Source organism: Gavia stellata, chromosome 8 (genome assembly GCF_030936135.1).
Source record: "Gavia stellata isolate bGavSte3 chromosome 8, bGavSte3.hap2, whole genome shotgun sequence".
In the NCBI taxonomy this organism is placed as follows: Eukaryota; Metazoa; Chordata; class Aves; order Gaviiformes; family Gaviidae; genus Gavia; species Gavia stellata.
In genome coordinates, this window is record NC_082601.1 from 13876829 (window position 1) to 13895765 (window position 18937).

An 18937-nucleotide genomic window follows, 5' to 3' on the forward strand; every position below is an offset into this window, starting at 1 on the left:
CAAGACCATGAGCCTCTGTGCTGCCTGTAGATGCTGTGTTCAGTATTGGTAAGATGTGGCAGTTTGTAAATCTGGCCAAGGAGAGTGGAGGTGAGATAATGAACTGAAATAGTCTGCTGTGTGAGGTGTGCTTTCGTTTCTAGGCTAGGGTTGTTGTGTGCACCCCGTCTGCTGTTAGATTCACTTTGTTTTATTAAGACTTTTGTGAAGGCCTTATTTGCTCAAACAGAAGGTATTTAGATTTGCTGCCCCAGTGCTTCTAATTAGTGAACTTGTGCCTCCAGCTTCCTTCCAGTTGTTTACTGAGCCAGGTGTCTGCTCCGCAGCCTCTTCCCTTGCTCTGAGCTTGACCTGCTTTCCTCATGCTGGCGGAAAAAGTAGGGCAGATTTTTAGCTTTAGATATTATTAGACAGGAAACAAAAAGACACTCTGGATTTCTATCACCCCCTCCTAGAAGAGTTAACCTGGAATGAGGGAGTGCTTCAGGAAGCAGTATGGTGATGCTGGGAGCCTTGGTCTGTGGCAAGGTGGAGGACAGGCTGGGGGTCTGTTCCCTGGCTGCCTAAAGGGGTTCGTTTGGCTGTAGATGGAGGGACAAAGCAGCTGGGTCCCTAACAAAGTCCTTGGACAGAAGAGTTTTTAGGGTTGAGGAACATAACCAAACCCCAGACATATAGCCATTTTTTTAGATACAAGCCAAAAGCTTACTTCACAGATGATGATGCTGTGCCCCTGAGTGGCAGAAAAGTTTGGCCTGGCCTTTCTTGTGTATGGCCTTGGTTCTCAGAACACCACAGGCACTGTTGATTGAACTGTGTGTGCAGTGTTGCACTAGGCCAGTGCTGTTACCTGGGCATGTGTAGTTGGGATATAACAGGATTCAGCCTGGAAACAGCTTGAGCACCTAGTTTTGGAAAACTGCTCATTTTATATTGCTGGAGCCCAGTGTTAGTGTTGTATCTTGCTGGCCAGCTGATGGCATTGATTGCTGAAGGCCAATAGTCAAAACAGGATCCAGACCTCTTCCTGCTTTCACTTCTTAAAGCAGATGTCTTTTCCTGGTGACCTGCTTAAGGATTTTGTCTTTACCTTTGTGGGTGGATGGTGATGGTAGTAGTTGCAATAATATTGATTACTAATCAGCTCTTACTTAAGCCCCAGATCTACTGTCTGTCACTAAAACTTGTAGGGAGCTGATGAGTAACTACTGTTGTAAAGAATAACTGAAGGTTTTTTGTCTTGACCTACCTTGTCTGACTCCTTAAAATAGAACGATGCTGCTCGTATCCATCTTATCACAGCTTTGCAGCTGTGTATGAATAACCTATTTTGTGACATGCTTTCGATCTTTTTTTGCTCCAGTCTTAATTTAACCTATAATACTGTTTGTTCTTTTTCATTTCTTTCAGAATGGACTGCTGAATTGGGAATTATTGCAGACTCAACAGTACAGCGCAGCTCGTTGCTTCGTCTATTACTAGTTATTTAAATTGGACTTTTAATATCCTGCCAGCTGCTGTTCACACACACATGGTGCATTGTTGCCATTCTCAGAATTGCATCTTTGAAACCCAGACCCTCAGTAACCTTCATTGAACAAAGAGGCGACCTCCTGCGTATGTTTATAGAGGGATTTTTGGGACCTACTGCCCTCTAGCTTTCTTGCTGGTGCTGTATTTCTAAGACACTATGGAGCCCAGTATGGAGTACTGCTTAGGGCAGGTGCTGCAGAAGGATGTTGGCAAGAGACTTCAGGTTGGCCAGGAATTGATAGATTACTTCTCAGATAAACAGAAGTCAGCTGATCTTGAACATGATCAGACTATGCTGGATAAAATGGTTGATGGACTGGCCACTTCTTGGGTAAATTCCAGCAATTATAAGGTAAGACTTGTCAGATGGAATGTGATTACAGTCAGAAGTTTCAATGTCAAGTGCTGCTTGATCTAAGTGAGAGTTGTATAGTAGACTTCCTAATATACTGGTCTGTAAGCTGATAATTATGCTGAATCAAACATTCTTGACCCATTTCTTGGCAGTTGATAGCCAATACTATATTGAGGACTCAAGGCAGTAAGAATTCAGTAAATGGGGTTTTAATAAATGGATTTACATTTGGAGTTCATACTTTGATATCCTTGTTTCTTTGTGTACCTTGTTAGCTGGTGGCATGCTTTGATCATACCAGTAGTTAGCAGTGTTGATGATTCCTGCCATATTAGAAAAGTTTAGAAAACTGCAAAAAGTATATATAAACAGCAGTGTTTTTCACTGTCATTAAATCTTGCTAGATTTTTTTTTACTATTTTCTGTGGGCAACTTAAGTACAGTTGATCTACTGCACTTATCTCAGGAAAGGTAGTGGGTGTATGTATATATGCTCTTTTGAATTTGAGTGTTGCAGTGAGTTGGTAGGACATTGGAACTCCACTGCCTTGTTATCCCTGTCATGTTGCTTCATCTCTCTACAGGTTTTAGCAAGGAAGCCCTGCCACTCTGATGTACTGTGGGAGTGGGGAGGGTTTCTCAGCTGTGGCTTGGGAAACTCCTGTCCTGGTCCCTTCATGAAGTACTCTGACAGGTCTAATAGGGTACTTAAGCTGTTGTATGGGATGTAATGGGAGACTTTGTTCCTTTCTGATAAGTCCAGAAAAATCTGAGTGTTAACGTTCCTACAGAGCTGAGCCTGAAGATAGTTAACTGAGAGTTGTACTGGAGTTCTTTCCTGTAGAAGTGAAGGAGAGACTAGCCGTATAGGTTGCAAGTGCTCTGGAGGTCAACAACCTCAGATTAATTTTAACTATTTTTAACAAATTTCAATTGATGAGAAGTTGTGAGATTGCAGTGTATTGGTCAATGTGTTCTGCACAGCTGCCTTTTTTCCTTTTCGTCAATTAGCAGCTGTTGGTAGAAGGTGTTTGGCATGCAGGAACAAAAAAAAGAAAAAACCAAACCAACTGATGAACCACCAAAGCCAATACAGTCTCAATAGAGGATCCATTCTGGCAGAGCACATGAAGAAATCTTAGTTTGCTGTCATGAACAAGCAGTGTACGTAGAATTTTCTGAGAGCACTGTGTGTTCTTATTCCCCCTTTTCTTGCTAACTGGCTTTCTCTTACAGACTTCCATGATTCTCAGTGGAAAGGTATCCCAAGCACAGTAAACTTGAAATTGTTACGAAGTGTGCTGTTTGCATGGATTTTTATGAAGCGATGTGGGTTGCAGAGCTATGCAGTACTTTGCAATTCCAGCATCAAGTTTGCAGAGTTTCTTTTAGGATAAATTGTTCTCTCTCTCCTCCACCTCCCTTCCCAGGCTTTTGTCTGTTGAACTACACACTTAAAATGTTCACTGTGGTAGGCATTCTCCAGTAACAAACTGATGGCACTTCTGTACTGCAGTGACTCTGGTCCAGAACTCATGCTGCTGAGCTGGCTGTTCATTAATATGCATGTTCTATAGATAGCACTTGCTGTGTTTGATAAGTTTTCGTAAGCATAACAGAGACACATCTTAGACGTCCGGAGGGTGTTTTCTCAGTGAGTGAGTGTAATAGAGGATGTGAAACCTTTGAGTGGGGCAAGCTGGCTACCTGGTGGTTAGTGATGTAGTGAGGTCTGCTTCAGTATCCAGCCAAGGCTTAGTGCATCATCATATGCCAACCTCTTACTTTTGTTTTAGTGCCTGCATCTGGGTTATTGTTGCCTTTCTTGATTGCTCATGGGGTGGGGGTTTGGAAGCTCAGCTCTGCCTGCTGTGAGGGGGAACAGGGTAGCTGGTGTCATCTGATCCGGGTCATGGATTAGTGTAACAACCCTGAGAGTGAAAGGCCAAGCATCACTGCCCTAGAATAGCTGTCTGGAGAGCTGAACTGCAGTTGTTTGGTCATGGTTGAAAAAGCCATTATATTTGCAGTCTGTTTCTCTGCCCACCTCACTTTAAGTATCAGCTTAAAACAAAGATTGAGATCATCTCCATGATCTGAAATTTCCTAATACTTCAGTGATAAAGTGTGTGCTCTCAGAATTAGACCGGGTTTGGATAACAGACCCATTATCTTGGGAGAGCATCCTGTTGGTTCATAGCTCCTGCCTGTCTAGGACTCTTCTAACTGAACACTTGTGCTTATGTTACCACTGAGGAAACATCAGCAAACCAAAGAGAAGTGACATCTCTGAGGCAATCCAGTTCAGTTTGGATTAAAAGGAGCCTCAACTGATGATGAAATTACTATGCCTTTACAGGGAGGGCTCAAGCTGCCTCCCTCAATGGCATACAAGTTTGAGCTATGTAAGTCATGACCGTCATTGACATTTTTAGGCTTCAGTGTTTTTTGTACATTGTTTCTATTTTAACTAGACGCTATTTTGTGAGGTCCTTGACCTCAGCATGGGACTGGAGACAATGCAATCTTCTCTTTCAAGTGATGGAGCAAAAAAATAATGAAGGGGGGGAAGAGATGCTTTTCTTTCCTTGATGCTGTCCGAGTTTGTAAAAGCATCATGTGTGAAACAGAGGGAGACCTAACACACTTCTGATAGCACTCAGCACACTGAAACTTCTAACAAATGGCCTTGTGACCTGGACACTGATCCCTGCTTTGTAACAGGCAGCTGCCTTAGGTGCAGAAGGCACTTGGATAGCTCAGGATGCTTTTCAAGTCAAGGAAATATGAGGGTTGTTATATGAAGCAAGGGACTGACACCCAGGGCAAGGCCATTTGTGTATCTGCGCTTGCCAGGAGTGCGCTTGAACTGCACCCAACAGGCATTGCCTGCCCTGTGTTTTCCCAGCAGTACTTGTAGGTAGGTGGAGGGCAGAAGAATGGTGCAGGGTGAAAAGATGATTTCTCTTCAAGAGCTCTTGCTCTTCTCTGGAGTTCAGTTACTTAGAGCAGACAGCCTATATTTGCATAGGCTCTAGGAGTTGTGGGGTGTACTAGTGAGGTTGGGCTGGAGACAGTATTGCAGGATGCTGCAGACCAAAGGGGAATCCTGCCTCCGCTCCGTTTCTTCACGTGCTTTGTTTGCGTGGTCTGTGCTGTTTTGGGATGGTGGTTTTGCTGGACTCCATATCCTCCCCTGCTAAGCAAAAAAGAGTTATTTTGCAGAGCTTTGAATCCCTGAACAATAACTAAGGCCTGCACTGAGCTGTCTGTCTTGAGATATGCAGCAAAACAACACAGCAGTGTCAGTGGCTTCAGCATGTCCTCTCAGCTTCACAATCCTATAGCAATGGGAGAGAGCTGAAATAATCAGTAATTCCTTAGTGAACAATCTCACTTGGAGCTGCTTGTGGCAGTATTTGGTAATGCTGCTGTTAAGTAGGTAGGATCTCCTGACTCATCTGTGGCTGATGTACCTTTCTCAGTACCCAATGATGTGTCATTGATGTTTCATTTTGAGGTGTAGTGCAAAGGAGTATGTCCAGGGTCTTAAAGTAGTTTTCTACCAGCCTGATATTCCTAGAGGTGAACTGAGGGTGTTTGGCAGTGACTTCTTCTTGCATGCTTCTCCACAACAGGAGAAGTATTGTACCGTCACCCCCATCTAGCAGTGGGGATGTAGTCTCTTGCACCTTTCTCTTCCCTGTGGTGCTGTTGGAGTTGAGGTTTGGACGTGCCCTTGCTATTGCTGTAGCAACACCCAAGAGTGAACTCAGCTTAAAGGTTTAGCGGTGACAGAGCCTTCAAGTAGGTCAGGGTCCATCAGATTGAAGAGAGGTTCTACTCAATGTTTTCTCGTATGGCAGAGTGGTAGGAAAGGCTAGTTTGAATTGAAACTGGGTGGGGGTTTGCAGTAAGGAACTGGATGAAACTTTTTGGCTTTTTCCTGCACTTTGGTAAGTGGTGAATTTCTGGCACTGCATGACTCTCACTGCACAGGCTTATGCTTGCCAAGGAGAGTATCTCACCCTTGCATGGGATGATCCCTTTACCCCAGTGCAGCTTGATCTGTGTGAGGCTCTGTGCCCAGCAGCTTGCAGGACTGGGCTTTGACTATGGAAGGGGCGTTAGGAACTGACATGGTTAACAGACCCTGGTGGCTGAGGACACTTCCACTTGTGAAGGCTTTGTGGCTGAACAAGCAAAGCTATACTGGTAAGACCCAGTCTGTCAGGATGAGAGCTGTGCAGGACTGTGTCCTGAGCTTCATTTGTGTTCATGTGTGCAGGACTTCAGATTTGATTTATTTAGCTCCTAGTTGATTTTGTTACTTACAGAGATGTCACACTCTTTAAAATAAAATGTGTGGGGGGATGCTACAGAGAAATTTTTTTATATGGTGAAATATTGCAGGGAAACTTTATTTCCCCTGACAAAACTACTGATAATGTTAGAGGAAGCAGCCTTCCATTCTGATCTGTGTCTGAATATCAAGCATTACAAGAGCGTGCTTCGCTGAGCTGAAGAGAAATAAAACTTACATACATAAATTAGCTGGCTTTCTTAAACTGCATATTGAATAATTTTTTTTGGCTTCGCTAATTGAGGGGTAGAACAGATGGTGTGGGCTTAGTTTTAAAGTGGCATCCATTAGAGTTACTTAAGCTGATGAATGGGTGTTCACTATAAGCATACATTTGTTCTCTATACCATGTTTGTTTAGGTTGAAACTTGGTGGAAGAAATCCTGATTTAAGAAATAATTATCATGCATCATTTTGGGTTGATATGATAATTTGGTAAGTGTGTTTTGTTGAGTATTTAATGCACAGGGGAAAAAGACTTCACCATCTGGGAGAGAAAAAAAGAGACTTGTAAAGGGTTTCCAAGCAGCTGTTGTTAGCTGGTGAGTTTTGGGATGCTGGGGGTACATGAAGATCAGTAATATATACATTAATTTAGTAGTTTCTTCCCTGAAAACCTCTTTACCATGAAGCTGTAATTGCTAATAAAAATTAATTAAATTAGTTTTGATGCCCAAAAGATACGAGAAATAGACTATGGAAGAAGAATGATCTTGAGATCCAGACTTGCGAGTACAGGCTATTCCTTGCTTATGTCTATGTCGCAAAAGGTATCTTGGCAAAAACTGCTTCTGACGACTCCTCTCATGGGGAGAAGAGCTATCTTAGGAAGGGCTAAAGACTCATTGGGCTTGAACTGCGTTTGCAGAGTGTGCCCAGTCCTTGATTTTTAAGGCTCCTGTGCTGGCATGCTCCTAATAGGTGGGTTTTCCTGCCTTAAACTTACGAAAGAGCAGAGTTTTGGCTCCGGGATATCCAGTTTCCTGTAGGCATTGATGTTAATTCCCAGTACAGCTGATCAGTTGTTTTTTTCTCTGGCTCTAGTAGCTGGGCCTGCCTTTCTGACACTTACTGCTCTGTGTGGTAATTTGATCGGATTATGGTGCAGCTTTTGCCTATTTGGTATCAGCAGTATGGGAGTGCCGTAGAGGGTGCAGTGCAGAATAGGAGACTTGTAACAGCTGGACTAGATCAAATTTAATACTAACTTCAGTCCTTCCTATTCAGGACAGGAAAAAAAAAACCTGCTGTAGCAAGTCAGCATTTAGAGTTTTCCTGTGGCTTTTTTGTAACACTTAAAAGGTAATAATGACTGGTTGTAGCAGGAAGGATTGTCTTTTTTCATCTGGGGTGGGAAGAACTGTAGGGGAGTAGTAATATTTTCTGGTGGTTTTATATACAATGTGGATGCGCTGCTGGTTGCATAAAACAAAAAGTTTGGGAGCCTGAGTATACCAGATGACAGTATCTTTCAGTTGTTTACCAAGGTATAATGAAATCAAATATGAATAGTGAGAACCTACAGGATACCAAGGAATTGTGAAGAGCGGAGACCCAATGTTGAAATAAATAGGACAGAAGTTTGTTTCCATAGTGGCATATGCAAGGTCTCTCTAATGGTATCCTGTCTCGTGGTGGCTGGTAGTGAATGGTGACGGATGAGTAGAAAAATGGGATACAAAGTAAATGTCTCCCTTGCATATCCTTCTGGCTTGTAGATATCTGAACCCATGATTTTTGCTTTCTGACCAAATTTATATTACATTCCCACAGGATTTTAATGCTGGGACTGGCTCAGGGCAAGAGTGTTGTTTATGGCTTTTTTTTTTTAGAGCCATTTTCTCTTGGGTGCTTGGTAGGGTGGCCACCTCAGCATTGGCAAGGCCAAATAGGCTCTTGTCTGGGACTGAGAGTCTGGTCAACACACAACAGGCTGAACCATTGTGGTTACTAAATTGAGAGGATAAAGCTATTCCTTTAATGCTGGTGTAGTGTTTCAGTTGCAGCACTTCAGTGCTTGTAACTAGGGCTTGTTCAAAGGTCTAACACAGTTCGCTAGCTCTCGGGAAACCTTGGGTGTATTACTTGACTGTAGGCTGAGGGTCACAGCTGATGCATTGGTGGAAAAGGCAGATTATTGGGGATTTATTTCTGTGGGGATAAGGGCGTACTAATGCTATTGTACAGTGCCTTGTTGGGCCCTTTTGTGGCATGTGTTGCATGGTTCTAGTTGCCTGTCTGCAAGGAAGGAATTCAAGCTGGAACAGGTGCAGGGGAAGGGCTAGTGTGGTGTTTAGGGGATTGGAGAGCCTGCCTAACTAGAGGAGACTAAAAGTTTGGCTTGTTTAGTTTACAGTATGAAGGCTGAGAGGGAATACGACTGCTGTCTATAAATACATCAGAGGGGTGAACATCAGGGAGGGGAGAGAACTATTAGATCTAAAGGGCAAGGTTAGCACAAGAACGAACGGGTACAAACTGGCTGTGGGTAAATTTAGGCTGGATGCGAGATGAAAGTTGCCTGCAGCAAGAACACTGGAAAGCTCTTGGAGAGGAATAGATAAGGACAAGACGTCTGGTTTTAGGATAGATCGTGTAATGATTTTGAGTAGTTTATATAAAATAACAGTGATAGGGCAAGTTCATTTCAGTCCTCTGTATGGTAGAACAGGTATGATACTGTGCCTGAAACTGCTCTAACACTTTGAATAAACACAAGTATTTTAAAAAGTGTACTGGTTTTGGTCCTTAGAAATCCCAGAGTGACTTACAGAGACTGTTCATGCTGTGCCTGAGGATCACGTGCCTGTTGGCTCTGGATTAGAATTAGCAGTCGCTCACATGCATGTGTGATCCAGCTCTTCTTGTGTTTAGTAGGTAGCAGGGTGGGTAGCGGAGAATCCTCATTTTCCCTGACATGGTGATTCCTGACCGAGTATTGTTGCTTGAGCTGGAGGTTAGTTGCAGTGGTGGGTTTACAGGCATTTTGATTTTTTGCTAGTCTCTAAATGGCTCAGTGGAGTTCTGTTGTTCTCTTGATGCCGAAAGAAATATTCATCAGCCCCCAGGGTGTGTCCCCCCCCAACACCAGCCTGTTAGCTTCTCAGCTAAAAGTATGCACACTTTTCTATGTCTTCTTTGTGGGATGTTCCTTGAAGTTGTCTTGAAAGCTGTTCTTGTCTCACCCTTTGAACTTCAGCATGAAAAATCACCTACTGACAGTCCCACGGGCAATGGGGTCTAGTTGCCTCTGACTTTGTCTAGTTTTAATTAAGTCATTTTGTAAGCAGAGAAGTTTTTATGAAGCCTCATTTCCTTTGGCTTTTTCTATGTAGATTTGCTGGTGTATAATGCTGTGGTTTTTCTCATGCTGAAGTCTGTCTTTTAATGGAACCTCTTTTGCTTGGTTACTGTATTTGTAAGAGCATAATATCTTTGGGATCTCTATTTTCTCTACCGTGTTAAGTTGAAGTTTGCTAAAATTGGTTAAAGAATTCAGAAGTTATGGGGAGAGGGAAAAATACATGAATGATAGACAAATCAATCATTCCTTAAAATGAACCATCTCTTCCTTTAAAAATAAGATTGAAAAATACATGATATATAGTAATAAAAATACATTTATTTTTTTAACCTTCCAGTGTGTTCTTAGCATTAAGTGCACCTATGTTAGTTTTTGGAGCACCAGCCCACTAGACTAGGCAATCTGGTGCAGGGATACTTTTTGTTTCAGATAATGTCATTCTGGCTTTGGCAGCCCTCCTTTTGCAGCAGTTACATTTTGAGACTGAAAGGTAAGATTTCCTGTATGGTAGTAGGATCAGCTCATAGCATCACAGGGTAATTCAGGTTGCAAGGTCCCTTGGGCTCATCTAGTTCCATCCACCATATCATTATTTACAGTCAAGACCTTAAAACTTGTTTTTATTTGTTTTCTAACAAAATTTATTAGCTCATAAGTGGTAAGTGTCCCAGTGTCAGAAGTGTCTATGTGAATCAACTCCCATATAAATGCTTTTGGGGTGCCGGTGGTGACAGTGTAGCAGTTTGGAATTGTCTTAAAGATATGTGATCTGCCTCTAAGATGAGTCATCCAAGGTACCCGTGACAATCTAGTTGAGGCTTAGTGCAGTAGGATTTGTCCTGCTGCTTGGCTCACTCAGAGCTCCAGGTTTCTGATGGCTGGACTGTGCTGTGTGTGAGTTTGTATAAAGCTACCTTATGTATTTGTATCCTATGTGTCATCTGGTCTGTGGCCATATCATTAAATGCAGGAGGGAAGGTGTTGAATGCGGTGGAGACCTGTAGTCTCTGATTTTCTCTTGAGTGAACATTACCTCCCACAAATTGTTCATTACTTTCTTCCTAGATCAGATCTCTTTTTTTATTAGACAAACCCTTCTATGTTCCTCATTTGGTATTGCTTTTGTGCCAAATATGAAACTTTAAAACAAAGCAACAGTTGAGTATTCAAGAATCAGAGCAGAGAGTCCCAGTTATCAGAGCGTGGAAAGCAAGATAATTTTTTTATAGCATGGCTGGGAGTTTAGCCAGAGGAAAGAATGTGTAGGATTGGGCCCTGCATTAAGTGTGAGAGAAAATTTTCATGCCTAGTAATGCTTTCCAAAAGTACCTTTCTAGAGAGAAGTTTGTGAAAACAATAAAAAACTATGTGGTTGAGCCCCATCCTGTCATACCCTTCTTGTGGCTGGCTCTGCTCATACGAGCAGGACGTACACACAAGGGCAAAGGCTGGCAGGATCTCTTTTGGGATGTGGAAGTGTTGTGAGGTTAACTGTGGTGCTACCACCTTGACAGGTAAAAGTTTGTGCCACTCAGCTGGTGGTTGAAAACCTGATAATAGCAAATGGAAAACCTAAAGTTGCTTCTACTCAGTGTATTTTGAAATGATACTGTTTGAGTAATATCTGCATTTACTGTGAATTGTATGTTAGAAATCAGCTCTTCCTGCTAATTGTCTTTCTGTGTCTGTTAGAACTATATTCCATTAAAAGACAGTGTTTTTGTCTTGTATTGTCATGACTCTCCATTTGACTAATATTAAGTGACATAACCATGTTGGGTCTAACTGCAAATCTTACTGCAAATGGAGGAGGCATCAGTGCTTACGCAGTGATGTGGAACAAATGTCTGCTTTTAACAGTTTAGGAGGACTTATTTAAGCTCCCAATAGTGAGACATTAAAGGGGATGCCACTTGTTCCGTGCTGTTTAAAGCTGAATGTTACAGGCTTTAACTGATGTACGCTCATCACCAAAGTTGTCTGATGGAACCAGACCTGTTAAGAACCCAGTTTCTGTAATAGCTTTATAAATATAGACAACTATAGCTTTCACATAGGAATAAAAAAAGTGTACCTGAGTTTTGGAGGGAGTCCCGTTTGCTCATAGTTGATGGAGTCGGTCCTGTTGCACCAACTTACTTATACCAATACTCCTCAACAGACAATGTAGCCGTGCATGTTCTTACCTGTTCAGAGTGCCCTGGACAGAATGATACTTGGGCAGATGCTGGGGTACACTCCTAGCTTTTTAAATTAAGACCCTGGAGAAGATAGTTGTGTGCCTTGTTTAACTCTGAGCAGTGGTTTTTGTCTGAAAACTTGCACCTAGAGGTGGTGTGATGGGACCTGGCACTAAAGGTGAATGGGAAGGCAGAAGCTGACATCTCAGGCCAAATGACTGCTTTGAAAGTGGAGACATGAAAACTTCAATGTGTGGAAATACTAGAGAGGGATAGGGGTGTGAAAAGGCACCTTCGCTAAGGTGCCGGGGTAAGACAATTCCCTCTACAGCAGTAGTGATATAAATGGGGCAGAGCTGGAATATTTGGGAAAGCTGGAAAGGAAAGGATATGTAATAACAGAAAGGTGAGCTACTGAGAGCTATGAGAGAACTTTTAGCTCTTTAGGACAAATGGGAAAGGCTGGATTTTAGGTCTGCATGAAATACTGCAAGGTTAGAGACTTAATACTCGGTAGGGAGATGTCTTACTACATATCAGGTACTAACATGGTTTTTTCTCAACTGTTTACCCTTCAGTGTGCTATCACCGAGTTATCTGGGGCTGATGGTAATTGATGGCTATCTTACAGGCATCTTTTGAAGGGTTTTCTGGTGGCTGTTTTCTGGAGGAAGTAGTGCATGGGAATTGTAGCAGAAGAGTGTGCTGTAGCTGGACAAACACTGAAGAGCAAGAGTTGGTTACTTTTCTAGGTGGTAGCTCTGTTACAAAACTAAGTCATGTGAAAGGTGATGTGAGGGAGGCTTGCTGACTTTTTATTCTATGGAAAGCAGGTTTCTCATGACATAGTAGTAGTGAAGTCATCTAGGTCATGCGGGTCTCATGGGTTCCCCAGTCCTTTTAGCTAACATAGAAGAGGGAAATGAGATGAAGGGAAAGTTGATTTAGAGAGGAGAGCCAGGATGAATTGCTGGAATATGTACTAGATACTCTGCGCGGGTACTCCAGATGTCCATGTGTTATGTGTTTTCTGTTTTTAACTAGAATCCAAATTTATCACAATTGTTTCGCAGGAGTGCATTTTATGATGATCCCAAGATCATTGGTCCAGTGTCAATATAATTCTGTTGGAGTAGGCTGGGGTGGTCCTGCTGTTTACATGATCCCAGCCAAAGGGGCTCATTTGGTGCAGCTGCAGCCCTCAGACACTGCTGAGCAAAGGCTGTGCTTTGGATGTATGAGACATTTACTGAGAAAGTGTGGGGAACTGCACAAGTGGCCATGTCTCAAAAAACTAGTTGTGCAGATGGGGTAATGCTGGCAGTTCAAAAGGCCTGATAAAGCCCTCTGGGGAATCTGAGCAGGTGTGCATGAGCCAGGAGCTTGGAGGAGAAGGGAGCTGCTGATCTGGGGAAGGATGAGGGTGGGATACACTCTGCTTTCCCTGTGGGGAGATGTCAAGTGGGGACTGTCATGTGGCAGTCATCCGAGAGGAACAGAGCAGGAGGATGGATTCTGGTCTGTCTTTTTTAATTGGAGTGAGGTAAGCACAGGCAAAGAGAAGAGGCTGAGGGCAGGGCTTTGAGACAGTGTGCATCACTGTCTCAAAGGTGGGTGTGAGCCAGGAAAAACTTCGGGGGGGGGGGTGTGTGTGTGTCAAGGAGATGACTTGAGCCTGTTTATTTTTCTTCTGTTTACTTCATGGCTATCAGCAGTCATAGGTGACTGGCATCTTCAAGCTGGGAGGATGGAAATGAAATGTGTTATTGGGGGTTACTTTCTGGGGATCAGAAAGGCACTTGAGATAAGTGAGAGCAGCAGTTCTGGTAAGTGAATGTATGCCAGAAAACAGCTCTGCAGCCAAGCTTGGCTGAGCAGCAACTAAAACAAAAATGCTCTAAAAGCTGCCTTTTTTAATCAGGAAAGGTGTGGTAGGGTTGGGACAATGGGAAATCTGGTATTTAATTAACAGCCAGATCCTGCTGCCATTAAAGTCAAACTCAAATTGACCCAACCTACTGCAATGTGCTGCTTAAAGCATGCTCTTTTGCAGGCTTTCCGGGGATGGGACGTGATTTTGGATGAACACCACAGCTAATGTGGGAAAGATCTGGGTTTTTTTTAGTTTAACTCTTGAAATGCTTGTAATAACATCTATGCCTGTGTTACTTGTGTGCATGCTAATAAGGATTAATTTACATTTGAATTTTGTTTCTTATGGAAATTTTTTCTGGGAGACATCCCTTTGAGGCTAACCTTTAATAATAGGTAAGCGAGGTGGGGGAGGAGCAGGGAATGAATCTTGTTTACTCTTTTGTTATAGAAGTCAGAGTATGTGAGTGAAATTTATGATTTTCTCACTCCCCCTATTTGAAGCTTTTGAATCTGTATTTCCTTGTGATTGTTTTGATGGTTTTAAAATAAAAACACATTGGTTCTCTTAATATGGTAGTTCTTTACAGTCAATCAAATGTGAATTTGTATCAAATTTTGGCTTCTGTGCCAGTTACTGTGGTATTGTGTGAATGTGGCATCTTTGAAAGATGCTGTTTTGCATAAAGCTTCTACAAAACAGAAGATGGGGGGAAAAAGAATTCTTGGGCTATTACTGTTTTTTGTACTGCCACAGGAATTGATATGATAGCAACACAAGCCCTCTCTGGTTGTTTGCAGTCTGGCTGCAGTGCACCAGTTTCCCACCTGTGATCTCTGGGCCACGTGGAACTTGGATTATCGTTTGTTTAGGGAGCTATAAAAGATAACTTGAAGGAAGTGAGGCTGTTGCCTATGGTCTTATATTTGTTCTCTAGAGATCCACATCCTTACTAGAAAGTATGTAGGTGCCTCTACGTTTCAGAAGCTTAAATTATTGCCTGTGAATCTTAGGGTGGGAGGGTCCTTTTTTGGCAGATGAGAAAAATGCTTATGTCTTTCTGCATTTTACTATGGTGTATCCAGTGTTTGTATCTGGAACAAATAATAAACTGTTGGTAAGAATTCTTAGTTCTGATCTTCTTCCTTTATTAGATTTGAAGATCTTAAATCAGATTAAGCCCTAACGCTCTTCCAGAAGAAACACTTTATTCACAGAAAATAATTGGTTTCAGTGCAGGAGGAACTGGTTGGGATTTCATGAACTGTATTATATAGGATATCAGATTAACTGACCTAAAGAGCCCCTTCTGCCTCTAAAAATCTGTTATTGGTGCAAATAACGTGGGGTAAAGAGTTCATGGTCTTTGGTTGTGTTCTTTAAAATAATGTAGCTTGATGATAGACAGATAACTCTGTTTTCAATCAGTTTTTTCTTCTCTTGTCCTTGCTGTTTCCTTTGCCCTTACCAGATCAGTGGTGTGAGAAGGATGTTCCCTCTGCTTCCAGACAATGCTTGTTTTGACATCCTGTATCTGCTCTTGGTTATGTTGAAGGAAATTTAGAATCTCATTTGACTTGAATAGAATCATTATAGGTATAAATGTGTCTGAGGAGAGCAGCTGACTAACCAATGTTACAAGTTGGATTTTGATTTGGAATTAAGGCTTCAGTCATGAAGGGTCGTCCTTGTGCAGAACATTATTTGCTTGGGTCGATGTTGGGTGATCAGTCAGGGGGGTTGTGTCACTGTATTTGAAAGGGTTACCATTCTGTAGCAAATAAAGAGCTGAGAATGAGGTGTTTGGAAGAGCCCATCAGCAGATACTTGGTTGTCCCAGGACCTGCAGTAGGGTCTGGATTCTTGCAAGAACTTGAGGTGCATCCTGTTCCTTTGAATTGAGGGTTGAGGCTTGGCAGGGAGGGAGAAAGGGATTGGACCCCGGTAAGGCTGAGAGGGGTCCTTTGCCAGAAGATCATCTTCTCTTTCTCGCTGACAGGTTCAGTGTTTGTGGATGACACACTTAAGCTGCATATGGATATTGTTTTCATCTTTGTGCCTGTTTGTTTTGAATCTCTGTTGTTCAGTGCTCATTTTGGGAACAGTTGCATACCTGTGAGATGGATCTTATTTTTTTCCTTTTATCTGGCATCAAAAGATTAAAAGGAAACTTGAAAAGAAGCATGTGCTCTTCACTTGACTTGCACAGCTAATTTTTTCCTTAATGCAGTGAGCTCCAACTTTATGCTGAAAGCAAGTTTGTGCACATGTACCAGGAGTCTGCAAGGGGAGAGTCAGGGGGAGATAAATGTTCTGTTCTAGGGGAGCTGTAGATCTCCTATTTTTTTATGCGCTTTTGTTAGTAATGAGCAATAAGTGATCTGTCTGCACTATGGACAGTCAAACCTCACATGTTAGTCTTTGTGTGTAGTTTTCTAGGCCTGGTGGGTCTTGGACTGTGGTGATGTCCCATGCCTTGTGTAGTGTCTTCTTTCAGTAGGGGCCGTATTTGTCTAGAATATTTGGGTTGGAGCATTTAATGGACTCCGTCAATGCAGATAATGCTATTTGATGCTTGATGTCTAAAGCCTTCACTAGAACTAATCAGTGTATAAAACTTGCTGGAAGTCCTGCTTGTTAGTAGGAACCCCTGCTTCTTCCCTGATCTTGCAAGATCTAATTTAGATATATTTAATGCATGTTTTTTCCCCCTACATGTACTGTAAATAGTTGGTTTGGAGATGCACTACTCTTCTGATTGCCATAGTTAATGATAGATATATCCTGAAAGTCTTTGATGCTAGATCAAAAGAAAATAAATTATTTTGGAAGGATGAGATTAATATAAATTTTAAAATTCTGTAGCACTTTCCGTGCAAAAGGATCTGGAATTACTTTTCAGACTAACAAAATGGCTAAACCCATGACTGAAGCATGCTGCTTTTACCTGCTTCAACAATAAACTTAGCACAAATGTGTTGCTTTCTGTCAAGGCAATTGGATTGCTTTTAATACTGATGCTACGTTCTTTAGTCACTAGTCATTAAGGCACAGGTTGTATTTAGTTCCTAGTTCACAGATAAAGTAGCAAGGCAATCCTATAGGGAAAATTTGGCAATGGGCTAGTGAATTTTAGTATTCTGTGGCCTCTGAAGTAGTCACTGGACTGCCAGTGAAGTGCAGAGCAGGTCTGGAAGCTCAGCTCACAGCACATTGAACGGAGCTTCTAAAAGAGGAGTGGGAGAATGGCTTTCCTCCCTGATAGCTCTTACTTTGTGGCTGTGCTGAGGGTAGGCTCTGCTGCACCGTATGCCCTGCTAAGCCCTACTGAGCTGTGTCCCTGTTTCAGTCGTGCTGGTCCTGATGGCCATGTGTTCCTGTGGCAGGCAGGTGCCACAAGCCCATGGGAACTAGGTTCCTGCCTGATGTCCTTCCTCTGTTTACAAGCGGGAGCTTGTTCTGATTCTTGCTGGTACCTGGAACAGTCCTTTGCTCTCAGATACAAAGTTCTCCAAACCGTGTTAGCAGAAGGTCTCTTTTCTAACTAAAAAAAACCCACAAAAAACCCCAAAACACCCAGTCTAGACAGGAGGTAAGACTATGTCTCTCTCCTTCCTTTGACTTCACTTTGTAAGTTTTCTTTCCCACTCAATATTTCTGGAGCTACAGAAATAAGGCTTTGTGGGACTTGGATAGAAAGTGGTGCAGGGTGCTTGCAGTGTACCCTGCCTCCCTTCTGCCCTCTGAATGGAAAAGAAACTGCTGTGAAGATGTAAGAGTAATTGCCAAAACAGCAGTAGAGAGGTTCTTTCTCACTGTCTCCTGCTTCATGTGGAGAAGCTCTCCCTTCTTTGTTCTTCTGCTTTTGCTTCACCAGCAGTTGCATTAGGTAGCTTGGTTCCTGGGGCACATTGCTGTGCTCTGCCTGCAGTCTCTGCCCACCACAGCTCTGGCAGTGTGAAGCTTTCACTTACCAGGCCTGTTTGGAGCTTCCTTGGCCTGCTGTGCTGTGACTGAGCACACGAGCCTGGTGTGCAGTATTGTCACCTCTGTTTGGAGGGAGAGGTACAGAACCAGCGTTAGGAAAACGCTTGTACCAGACGTGGTGGGAGGGAGCCCTCCTCTGTCTGCATGACTGAAGTGGCTGGCAGGCAAGGTGACTTTGTAGTGGAGAGGAAGTCCCTGGTTGTTTTTCACACTCTTCCTTTTCTGCCTTACATTTCTGTGCAGCTGTAAGTCACTCCCAAAGAATGGAGGCTACTCCACAAATTCCTGTTGGAGGATTCCTTACTGTGTGGAAGAGAGGCTGGGTGAATTGCTTGCTAGCTTTGCCCCTTTAGATATAAGAACATGATTAAAAACTATGGCAGGTGGGTTTTGTGTCTGAAGATTACAATTACATGTTAGAGACCATCTGTCTGGGTTGCTGAACTGTGAGCAACTGAGTGGGAACTGAGTTTCTGCTGGTGTAAGGATTTGCTGGGAAAGCAGGTGCCTTTTGCAGGGATTAGCTCCAGGGGAAAAGGTGTTTTCTCTCTTGCTTGTGTATGCATGTGCTCTAGCTAATGCCACATGCAGATGCTTCTCATTCCAGGTTAATGATGCCATGTTCCCTCAGGTCTCAAGGAGAATGTTTAAAGAAGGGAGAAGTGTATTGGCAGGATTCAGTTGCTGGGTCTAGTCTGTTCGCCCAGTTCCTAAAACCCCCACAGTGAATTCACTCAGGAGCCATGGGAAGGGATTAGTTGCTGCTGAGCTGGCAGTCTTAGCAGCAGTTAATTGCAATTATGACTCCAGTATTTTGGGCTCTTGGGAAGTGACTAGAGGGCAGAACCTTGCCATTTCCCCCTTCCCGAACATACTGCATAGTCTAGGTTTGAAAAAAGAAAACTTCGCTTGCAGATCTGTGTTAGCCAACTAGTACTGCTCCCAGTCTGGCCTGTGAAGGAGCTGTGTGGATTTTCTTTCATGTGAATAAGAGGAGTGTGATAGTGAAGAGTGGTTAATTCTGAAGAGCCTGCCATTGACTCTTAGCTTGCAGCAAACCCTTCTCCCTCCTTTGGTTGCTGAGGCTCTAAAACAGAGGTGGTAATGATAGAATCCAGGTTTGCAAACCACAGGTCTGTACCACAACCAAGCTTTTCTGTGTAGGTAGTCAGAATAGCAGTCCAGTGTATTTGCAGGGTGGCTCATGAGATGAAGTCTTAGATACCTTGCAGATACCAGCAGACTTTTTTGATTGCTTCTGTCCGACATGCAGTGTTTGCAGGCAAAAAGGAGATGCAGCCCCTGCCTGTAGGAGGTTGTGCTCTGCATTAGAGGAAGCAAG

At 42.9% G+C, this 18937-nt stretch overlaps 1 protein-coding gene across 8 annotated transcripts in view; it reads left to right on the forward strand.

Annotated features, from left to right (window-relative positions):
- Positions 1-1559: 1559 nt before the first annotated feature.
- The window catches only part of CLASP1 (cytoplasmic linker associated protein 1), a 170962-nt gene continuing 153584 nt past the window's right edge, over positions 1560-18937 (forward strand). For all 8 annotated transcript variants that reach the window (XM_059820074.1, XM_059820075.1, XM_059820070.1 and 5 more), the window contains exon 1: positions 1560-1885. In XM_059820074.1, coding sequence (XP_059676057.1) covers positions 1691-1885 — 195 coding nt within the window. In that variant the 5' untranslated portion in view covers positions 1560-1690. The remainder of the gene's footprint in view (positions 1886-18937) is intronic.